The 12,187-nt window shown below is 36.9% G+C and overlaps 1 protein-coding gene across 1 annotated transcript; it reads right to left on the reverse strand.

Annotated features, from left to right (window-relative positions):
• Positions 1–1,782: 1,782 nt before the first annotated feature.
• Positions 1,783–11,284, reverse strand: LOC131807105 (odorant receptor 67d-like). The gene is made up of 3 exons (XM_059132124.1): positions 11,030–11,284; positions 10,453–10,970; positions 1,783–2,010 (listed from the first exon to the last, which is right to left on the reverse strand). The coding sequence occupies exons 1-3, from the start codon at positions 11,282–11,284 to the stop codon at positions 1,797–1,799; spliced, it is 987 nt and encodes a 328-aa protein (XP_058988107.1). The 3' UTR covers positions 1,783–1,796.
• Positions 11,285–12,187: the final 903 nt, after the last annotated feature.

Below are 12,187 nucleotides of genomic sequence, written 5' to 3' on the forward strand. Positions count from 1 at the left end.
GCACCAAATGGGCAATACAAGTCCGAATTTAAAAGATACAAATACTTCGGCATATTTAGTCCTTTGTATGTTAAATTATAATTATAATCATAGCGTGTATGATTGAATTCTCCCATAAAAACGTTTAATTACTAAGTGGAGCTGAGCTAAATTAGCAAAGTAGTGTCGGGTATCATAAAATCGGCCCCGCCCGACTTTAGGACTTTCTTTACTGGTTTTTAATATCAATTAGGAAAACAAACACTTTATTTAAATTAGTTCATTCTAAATGTTAATTCAATTGCAATATTAATAACTTTGAGTGAGTGAGCAGTGGGATTTACTTTCTAAATAAAGCCGTAGATACAATCTCAAATAGTTATGCTGTTGTAAAGGGGAGATGGACTTTGCAGCTTCATCAAACATGCAAAAATATCAACCAGTCGGTCGCAACCCATACATTGAGAAATATGGTATGGCCTGGTAGCCATATGATAGCAGGAAGCCAGTCGTTGTCTTGATTTCATTGCATTGGCTGTTACTGCTCAGATTGAGAATTTACAGCCAGCTTTGCCCCTTTCCAGGGGCGTGATATGCTTTCAACCAGTTTCCATTGACATTAACGTTTGACTGCAATACAAAATCAATCCATAACGCCTTTTATTCCATAGTTCATTACGTTTATTATTATAAAACGTCTCGGGCAAGTAAGTTAAAACTTGGAAATATTGGGAAATATACTCGTTCTTCGTACATGTGCATGTAAGCAAAATTACTTAATCTAATGGTGCACATGGTATAATTTTTTACAAATTTTGAAATTTTAAAATTACAATAAACAAGTAAAAAAACATTAAGTTCGGCCGGGCCAAACTTTTAATACCCTCCACCCTAGGGTAAAAGAACATTAGAAGAAATGTGGCAAAAAACATTAAAATGCCGAATATCGGGAGGTACCGTTATCTAGGGGCTACACCCACACGTGCACCTATAATTACAATGTTTCGCCACACGAACTAGGACCCATTATGACCCACAAATACCAACTTTTACACAAATCAGTGAAAAAATGTGGCATAAATCATCAAAATACCGAATATCGGGAGGTACCGTTATATGGGGACTATACCAGAACGTGGACCTATACATGCAATGTTTTGCCACACGCTCAGGGACCCGTTGTGACCTACAAATACCAATTTTCAGACAAATCCGTGAAAAAATGTGGCATAAATCATCAAAATACCGAATATCGGTAGGTACCTTTATATGGGGGCTATACCAAAACGTGGACCTATACATGCAATGTTTTGCCACACGCTCAGGGACCCGTCATGACCTACAAATACCAATTTTCAGATAAATCCGTGAAAAAATGTGGCATAAATCATCAAAATACCCAATATCGGGAGGTACCGTTATATGGGGACTACACCAGAACGTGGACCGATATATCTCATTTTCAATACCAACCATCCTAGGGACAATACACACACTTGTGCCAAATTTCAAAGGTCTACGTCAAATAATGTGGGCTCTATCGTGATTTCAACAGACAGACAGACGGACAGACAGACGGACATCGCTAAATCGTCTTAGAATTTTATGCTGATTATGAATATATATACTTTATGGGGTCTACGACGAATATTTAGAGGTGTTACAAACGGAATGACAAAGTTAATATACCCTCCTACCCATGGTGGAGGGTATAAAAATTTAATTGTGTCACAGTAAATAATTTCTACCACATATATGTATATATTTAATGCCAACTACACTTTTAAATGTTCTGCTCGAAAAAGATTGTAAATTATTCAATTTAGAAACTCATTCAAAATCATGGCTGCGGTATAAATAGATTTTGTCAACTGCAAAGCCGTATTCAAGCTCAGCGGCATAAAACCGCCAACGGTCATAGACGGTGCCTGCTGCGACTTCCTTAGCATGATGAGTATCATTTTTTGTTCCGACACCGTTAGTTCGTACCAATTACAATCATAAATGATTCGAGTGAGATCATCATTCGAAAAATGTAAGAACCATTCAGTATTAATTGCGATTTGAAAGCGTTTATACGGTATTTACTCAACTGAAATTTCTATCAAATTACCAAGGCCACAAAACATATATAGGATGGCAAAACAGTACATCATATAAACGGGAGCCGCTGGCCAGACGCCCAAGAAGTGACAGACCATAATGCAAATAATAGCGAATGTTGAGGAAAAAACTTGCACGAATATAATCCAAAAGAAAATTTTTGTAACATTTTGAGAAAAGCTGGAGAGAAATAACAAGTAAAACAAGTAAGCAAAGGCTATTGTCGTGCGGGGCCGACTATGTTATATCCTACTACAAGAAGCCCCCTTATGTCCAATTCCATATTGGGAGATTTCGCCTTTGAAATTAGGATTTTGACTAGGGCCATTTTCCAAATATTTATGCACTCCGTCGGGCTGTTAGTTGTTGTAGTCCATTTTAGAGCTAAATATAATCCAATGGTCATCCAAAATGCTAAAATTCTTCCCTGTCCTTAACTCTCTTCACAGGCGTGTCGATTGGCTTCAATTGTGTGATCGGAAAAACAATTCTGTTTTTGGCTATCTGAACCCCTAAATATTTTGCAATCATCTCCAAAAGCCAGAAGCCCCTCCATACCGCCAAATTTAGACTGATCTATATGATTTGCTTGTCTACGATATTTGGCTATATTCGTCAACGAAATCAGCATAAACCAGTAAGGAAAGCTCAAAAGTCGGGCGGGGCCGACTATATGATACCCTACACCACTATGCATATTTAGTAGAGCTCTCGTAAAAAGGTTTATACAGGGCATTTCAGAGCTCTATGAAATATTTGGTACAAAATCAAAATCTATCTAATTCTATCGTGCATTTTACGAACTATAGCTATCTCTGAACCGGGTTTCTCCAAATTTTACGTATTAGCTTCTGGAATGGTGATTTGGGCTGATATTGACCATTTAGTGCACATTTAACCCGAAATCGGATGAAGATATATATGGGAGCTATATCCAAATCTGAACCGATTTCGATAAAATTACAAACAGCTATTTCTGGGCTGTATCTTATATCTGGTACCAAATATCATTCTTGTGGAGTGCATATTACGAATGTGAGAGGCTTAAACACCAAATCGGATGAAAGATATATATGGGAGCTATATCTATATATGAACCGATTTTCTCCAATTTTAATATACTTGCTTCTAGGCCGAACTCGGTTGGGTGTACCAAAATTCAGGTAATTTGGACTGATAGTGGACATTTGGTGCACATTTAACCCGAAATCGGATGAAGATATATATGGGAGCTATAGCTGTTTCTGAACCGATTTTCTCCAAATTTGTTGCATTTGCTTTAAGGCTAATCTCGGTGACATGTGCCAAAATTCGGGTCATTTGGGCTGATATTGGCCATTTGATGGTCAGTTAACCCGAAATCCAATGAAGATATAAAATTTAAAACAGCTATTTCTGTGCTGCATCTAATACCTGGTACCAAATATCACGGTGGTGGAGTGCATAGTAGGAATGTGAGGGACTTAAAGATCAAATCGGATGAAAGATATATATGGGAGCTATAGCTATATCTGAACCGATTTTCTCCAAATTTGATATACTTGCTTCTAGGCCGAACTCGGTTGGGTGTGCCAAAATTCAGGTAATTTGGACTGATAGTGGATATTTGGTGCATATTTAACCCGAAATCGGATGAAGATATATATGGGAGCTATATCGAAATTTGATCCGATTCTTACCAATTTCAATAGGGTTCGTCCTTGGGCCAAAAAAAATATTGTTTTGAAAATTTCATCTCAATCGGATAATAAATGCGACCTGCATTTTGTTCACAAGAATACATGGACAGACGGACGGACGGACGGAAGGACGGAAGGACGGACAGACGGACTGACATGCATAAATCGACTCAGAAAGTGATTCTATGAAGGTTCTCAAAAGTAACTATGGGTCTATCTCGTTTCCTTCTCCATGTTACAAACAAATGCACAAAGACATAATACCCTTACCACTATGTGGTGTAGGGTATAAACCAGTAAGGAAAGCTCAAAAGTCGGGCGGGGCCGACTATATGATACCCTACACCACTATGCATATTTAGTAGAGCTGTCGTAAAAAGGTTTATACAGGGCATTTCAGAGCTCTATGAGATATTTGGTACAAAATCAAAATCTATCTAATTCTATCGTGCATTTTACGAACTATAGCTATCTCTGAACCGGGTTTCTCCAAATTTTACGTATTATCTTCTAGACTGGTGATCTGGGCTGATATTGACCATTTAGTGCACATTTAACCCGAAATCGGATGAAGATATATATGAGAGCTATATCCAAATCTGAACCGATTTCGATAAAATTTTAAAGCAGCTATTCCTGTGCTCCATCTAATACCTGGTACCAAATATCACGGTTGTGGAGTGAATATTACGAATGTATGGGACTAAAACTCTAAATCGAATGAAACATATATATGGTTGCTATATCTATATCTGAACCGATTTTCACTAAATTTGATATACTTGCTTCTAGGCTGAATTTGGTCCGATGTACTAAAATTCAGTCCATTTGGACTTATATCGGCCATTTGGTGCACAATTAACCCGAAATCGGATGAAGATATATATGGGAGCTATATCCAAATCTGAACCGATTTCGATAAAATTACAAACAGCTATTTCTGGGCTGTATCTTATATCTGGTACCAAATATCATTCTTGTGGAGTGCATATTACGAATGTGAGAGGCTTAAACACCAAATCGGATGAAAGATATATATGGGAGCTATAGCTGTTTCTGAACCGATTTTCTCCAAATTTGATATACTTGCTCTACTCGGTTGGGTGTGCCAAAATTCAGGTAATTTGGACTGATAGTGGACATTTGGTGCACATTTAACCCGAAATCGGATGAATATATATATATGGGAGCTATAGCTGTTTCTGAACCGATTTTCTCCAAATTTGTTGTATTTGCTTTAAGGCTAATCTCGGTCACATGTGCCAAAATTCGGGCCATTTGGGCTGATATTGGCCATTTGGTGGTCAATTAACCCGAAATCGGATGAAGATATATATGGGAGCTATATCCAAATATGAACCGATTTCGATAAAATTTAAAACAGCTATTTCTGTGCTCCATCTAATACCTGGTACCAAATATCACGGTTGTGGAGTGCATAGTAGGAATGTGAGGGACTTAAAGATCAAATCGGATGAAAGATATATATGGGAGCTATAGCTATATCTGAACCGATTTTCTCCAAATTTGATATACTTGCTTCTAGGCCGAACTCGGTTGGGTGTGCCAAAATTCAGGTATTTTGGACTGATAGTTGATATTTGGTGCACATTTAACCCGAAATCGGATGAAGATATATATGGGAGCTATATCTAAATTTGATCCGATTCTCACCAATTTCAATAGGGTTCGTCCTTGGGCCAAAAAAATATTGTTTGGAAAATTTCATCTCAATCGGATAATAAATGCGACCTGCATTTTGTTCACAAGAATACATGGACAGACGGACGGACGGACGGACAGACGGACTGACATGCATAAATCGACTCAGAAAGTGATTCTATGAAGGTTCTCAAAAGTAACTATGGGTCTATCTCGTTTCCTTCTCCATGTTACAAACAAATGCACAAAGACATAATACCCTTACCACATAATACATAATACCCAAGCCAGAAGTTCGCCTTTTGTGTATTTCGGATATCGCCTGTAAGTAATGCTGGTATTTTTTCACACCAAATTAGTGGTCTATTGTACCCGCTGTTCTAAACTCTAACCTTATGCGAGATTTCGTGTCTTTTGGTTTCTATTTGTGACTTTAACGGCTGTAAAATCAGGAACATTTTAGTTGTTGGTCCATTTCAACCACTAATATATTGCGAACATCTTTGAAAACAACAGGGCCAGCCCTTCTGACCCCAACCCTACCCTTGTGAAAATTTTCGTGAGGATCGGATGATATTTGCAATACTTATATAATATTGCCGACCTGTGTTGTAAGGTTAAAACAATTTTACAAATTATCATGGCATATATAAGGTCGGCCAGGAAGCGAATTGGTAAAAAATACAGCTCTATCTGTTAATTTTAATGTCAATTTTTTTTTCTAGGCGAAAAAAACTTGTTTCGCCCTGACGTCTAATAATCACGGCAAATTTGTTAATTGTCAACAAATGAAAACAATCAAAAGGAAAACATCATGTATCAGAATGTCGACTTTTGTGTTGGAGGTATGCTAATTACGCATTTTATGATAGCTAAATTATTCAAAATGTTGACTCTTTGTGGGGGAGGTACTTGGGAGAGTAGACTGATATCGTCCTAGCAGAGTTATGGAGAGTTGGAACAACACGTTTTGGCCGTATCAAATTTTATACCTATCAATTATTCATACAGGTTGAGATAAAAAAAGCAACAAAGTCAAACGCCTTACTTTACAACAACATTTACAACATTTTATTGAATTAAAGCGAATGATATCGGAAATTAAATTATTAATTAATTTAATTTAAATTTTATAATATGTTTAGATTTGCTTAAATTGGTCATCTTTGGCACGAATTATGGCCTTCAAACGGCCAATGAAACTGGCTGAATGTTGCTCTGCGGTATCTTGTATCTTGGTCCATTTCCAGCGAAGCGCTTTCTTGAGGTGATCAACACTTTGGTATTTTTTTAATACCAACCTTGCTTTCCAAAATACTCCAGACACAATAGTCCAACGGATTGATATCCGGAGATTTTGTTGGCCAATAGCGCTGGAAATGGAGCAAGGAACCTCATTTTGTAAGCATTCCTGTGTGGAGCGTGCTGAGTGCAATGGTGCTGAGTCCTGTTGGAATGTCCAAGGTCCGCGGCCAAAATGTTTGCGCGCCCAAGGCTTTCATATACCCTCCAGAATATTATCGCGATAATATTCTCTTCCTGATTTCACCACATCAGCAACGTCGAAGTTTTCAGAACATATAGAAGACGTTGCTTTAAATTCTAACTGGAAAATTTACTCCATTCTGACATCCTTTTGAACCGAAAAATTGTACTCCTTCCTGGAAACTCCTTCTTCCTGCATATTCGGCAAATTCCCCTTTTTTAAAATTCACAAAATTTTCGGTTTATTATACCCTCCACCAAAAAAAGTATGGAGGGTATATTAAGTTCGTCATTCCGTTTGTAACTCATCGAAATAATTATTTTAGACCCAACAAAGTATATATATTCTTGATCAGCGTAAAATTGTAAGACGATTTAGCCCTGTCCGTCCGTCTATCCGTCTGTTGTAATCACGCTACAGTCTAAACGAATTAAGATAGAATGGAATTGTCTGAAAATCCACACAAGTAGTTCCTTGTGGGTACTTTATACCTCGGCAGAGAATTATCTATATAGGTCCACAATATCGTATAACTCCCATATAACGGTACCTCCACGGTATTCGGTATTTTGAAGATTTTAGCCACATTTTTCAATGGAATTGTCTGAAATTTCACAAAAGGAGTCCTTTGTGGGCGTTTTACCCCCATAAAAAAGAATTGTCTATATAGGTCCACGATATCGTATATCCCCCATAGAACTATACCCCCCGATATTCGGTATTTTGATGATGTTAGCCACACTTTTCAATGGAATTGTCTTAAAATCCACAAAAGTAGTAACTTGTGAGTACTTTACCCCCTAAGAGAGAATTGTCTATACAGGTCCACGATATCGTATATCCCCCATATAACGGTACCCCCCCCCCCCCCCCTCCCCCATATTCGGTATTTTGATGATTTTACCCACATTTTTCATCGGAATTGTCTGAAAATCCACACAGGGAGTTCCTTGTGGGTACTTTATACCTCGGCAGGGAATTATCTATATAACGGTACCCCCGATATTCGGTATTTTGATGTTTTAGCCATAGTTTTCAACGGAATGGTCACAAGGGGTTCTTTGTACACAAGGGGTTCTTTGTCAGCACTTTACCCCCCGACAGATAAGCCTCTATATAGGTTAACGATAACGTATAGCTCCCATATAACGATACCCCGCACCACAATATCGTATATCCCCCATATAACGGTACTCCCCTATATTCCGTATTTTGATGATTTTAGCCACTTTTTCCAATGGAATTATCTGAAAATCCACACAAGGAGTTCCTTTTGAGTACTTTACACGCAGACATAGATTTGTCTTTATAGGTCCACATTAGATATTTTAAAAATTTTTAAAGAATTTTTAATGGATTTTATTTTTTTTTTTTTTTTTTTTTTGTGAAAAATTTCTAATTGGTTTCAAATGGTGGAGGGTATTCAAAGTTCGGCCCGGCCGAACTTACTGCTTTTTTACTTGTTTATAATTTATCTTGTCTTCAAACTCCTCTAATAATTTAAATTATTTGGAAATTTGTTGACAAGAACTTGAGTCGAATCTGGAGAGTTTCTAGTGTATAATTCGCATATGCTAATTTGCAATAAGTTCGAAATATATACTACTTTCCAGAGAACGGCCCTTGTAAGCCATCATCCACACCAAATATGCCTGATGAGCCGCTTAACCAACGGCGAAACGCGTCGCATAGTGGTGAGTGTGTGATAGTGTCTATCTGGCATTCCTTTTCACTGCAAATTTCAGATCATTAAGCTCGTCTCGAAAGAGAAAACAAACACATAAATCATAAAACATATGATCTTCGCCTTAACAAGGCAAAACTCAAAAATTCATCCGAGCCTGGCTGTGGGATTTGAACCGCTGACCTCGGTGTGCAGCCAACTAGAAGTTGCCGTCTCTACGTTCAGAGCCATTAACCCGTCTTCCTAAAGCAGCACTAAAACAAGTGTATGCATTGGAAGCAATGTAGTTGTTGTGGACAAAAAATCCATCACTACAAAAACAAAACTTTGCTGTGAAAAAGATCTGCCAATAGAACTTGAGTCGAACCTGGAGAGTTTCTAGTGTATAATTCGCATATGCTAATTTGCAATAATTTCGAAATATATACTACTTTCCAGAGAACGGCCCTTGTAAGCCATCATCCACACCAAATATGCCTGATGAGCCGCTTAACCAACGGCGAAACGCGTCGCATAGTGGTGAGTGTGTGATAGTGTCTATCTGGCTTTCCTTTTCACTGCAAATTTCAGATCATTAAGCTCGTCTCGAAAGAGAAAACAAACACAAAGAACGTCACTATTTTGTTTTCATAGTGCGAATTCAGAATATATTTTGACAGAAAACTTGGTCGTCAGATGGTCTTACTAGCCGACCTTATATAGGCCATGCAAATTATTTTAAGTCAAATTGAAAAAATCGCATGCAATAAAAAATATGAAAAAATAAAAAAAAAAATGTCACAAAATACTACAAAATCTATATTACCATCATTATTGATACATTTTTATGAGATTTTTTTTAGATTGTATTCCGTCCAGCCGTCGGTCCAGCCATTCTTCAGATATAAGCATTCTAGCTAACATCCCCTTCATTTGTATATACGCATTGTATATATTTCGCTATATATATCCTATATATTTACTATCGGCATCTACGTAACGGTCAGGATTGACCTGTTCGACTAATTGTGATTTCGCTGGGATTTAAAATATTCGCGGTTTAATGGAACATTTGGCTCTTATTTAACACAAATGTTATGGTATATTTCACCCACTAACTATTATCCGATGACCATCAAAATTGGAAGACTTCTGCCCTGCCCTAAGCTCTAGCCCCATGCTAACTTCCGCGTCGATTGGTCTATAATTGCGACCTGTAGAACAACTGCAAAATCAGGAAAAGCAATAGGCTTCTATTCTGGCTCTAGCCCCACATCCATTACAAATTCCGTGAAGGTCGCAATTATGAACCTGTAGATAATTACAATTTAACATGGACAGACGGACGGGCGGACATACATAGCTAGATCGACTCAGCTCGGCGAGATAGGAAGATCCATATATACTTTCCTATGTGGGAAACCAATATTTCGAGGTGTTACATAATTTTTGGCCAAATCAAACGTATAATACCCCCCCCCCCCCCCAGAGTGTTGTAGGGTTTAAAAAAACTTCAAGATCTGAAATTCTTTAAAAAATGTTCAAAAATTCATAATTATCGCATAACTTTTTTTTTTTTTTTTTTTTTTTTTTTTTTTTTTTTTTTTTTGAAAAAAATGTCTTTCAGTGATGCTTAAAAATCATTTAGAATTCATTAAGTGATCCTGTTGGATGGGAGAGGTAGAACCAATACGGTAACAACCATGACTACTTTCGCAAAACGTGTGAAGATCTTATTCGCCTTCTCTGTTAATCCATACATTTTTTGAATTTCCTAAAGAAAAACTATACAAGATAAAGCAAAAATAATTTTTTCTCTAAAAAAATTATATACCATAAACCCTATTTTCTAACTGAGTATTGATAAAAATTCAACTTACGCAATGGACGTTCGATGCCATTGGAAAATTTCTTTCAACAATGGTTCAGTTCTCTCCGCATCGCGGGGATATTCCTGCAGTATTTCATTCAAATGATCAAATTTTAATTTGAGAATATTTTTAAACAGCGGCACGTGAACAACAAGTATAACCATATAACTATCACTTGCAAAGTTGCCAAACGAGGCAAAGCATACGCAGCAAATATGATAGAATTGATAGATATAGAACCCAAAATGAGAATTTTTATCAGTTCCTGGTATAAGAAGTGGTATAATCGATCGATATGTTGATCCCAAAGAAAATAGTACAACAATGGTACCGTCAGAACACCAATCGTTTGTATGGAATATATCTCCAGTAGAATGAACACAGCTCGCTTGACCGATGATAAAGTGTTTTGCAAATGCTGTATAAAATGTTCGTTTTTGCACTCGTATCCCTCGTAAATGTTCAAAAGTTCCGAACACATGTAACGTGTAAGTTTGGCAAAGACTGACCACGAGCTTGGTGGCACCCTGTAACAGAAGTTCATATTTTAAGGCAATATTTAGAGGCAAATGTAGTAGGTTCTCACCTGTATTGCCGCCCCGGTGTAACATAACGATTGTAGAATTGTTGTAAAATCATTATCAATGACCACGCCCACATACATCGAATACCAGGTAAAACCGAAAAACGTCAAAATAACTCCAACAACGAACCCAGTGAAAGGATTGAATCGATAATCCGCTCTGAAAATATTGGCCCCACAAACCATGGCAAATATTTTGACAACCTTAAAAAAGTTGGAGAATCGTTGCGTCGGCGTAAGTCTCAGTTTGGTAGCCATTTTTTTGTTCCTTGTGTTCAATGAATGATGGAATGAATGAATGAATAAGTTTGCTCTTTTGAAATCCTACAAAAGACCTTTCTGCAACACTTATTTATGCAAGGCAATTATCAGTGATTGTTATTCAAATCTAGAGGATATATTTAATTCCTTAGGCCACATTAATGGCGGGTATTTTTAATTACATCACATGGAGTATGTAATTAAACCAATTCTAAAAATGATTTTTTTAATAAAAGGTAACAATTAAAAAATGTCTATTTTCATTGTTGCTAAATATCTAAGCGCATCCTGCAAATTGTTATCGATAAATAATTAAAACAAGTTTAAAAGTACCAGTGGTTTTTGCCGACAGATGTATACCCTCTGCCACTGTTCGGTTATATGAATATATTTAATTATTTATATCAATTCATTCATGTAATAAAAGCCTTTAAGAACAAGAAACATTACATCATAATACATTTTGAGCAAACTAAGACTATTACAAAAAACTGGCCCCCACCACAATAACAAGAAACCAGTAAAGAAAGTCTTAAAGTCGGGCGGGGCCGATTTTATGATACCCTACACCACTTTGCTAATTTAGTAGAGCTCCACATAACAATTAAAAGTTTTTATGGGAGAATTCAGTCATACACGCTATGATTATAATTATAATTTAAAGTTCAAAGGACTAAATGTGCCGAAGCATTTGTATATTTTAAATTCGGAATTGTATTGCCCATTTGGTGCACAATAAATTTGAAATCGGATAAAGATATATATGGGAGCTTTATGCAAATCTGAACCGATCTCGATAAAATTTGGCAAAGATATTTCTGAGCTGTGTTTGATATATTCCCTGAATGTCGTTGTTACGGAGTGCATATTACGGTTGTGGGTAACAAATATAACAAATCG

Source organism: Musca domestica, unplaced genomic scaffold (assembly GCF_030504385.1).
Source record: "Musca domestica strain aabys unplaced genomic scaffold, Musca_domestica.polishedcontigs.V.1.1 11, whole genome shotgun sequence".
Classification (NCBI taxonomy): domain Eukaryota; kingdom Metazoa; phylum Arthropoda; class Insecta; order Diptera; family Muscidae; genus Musca; species Musca domestica.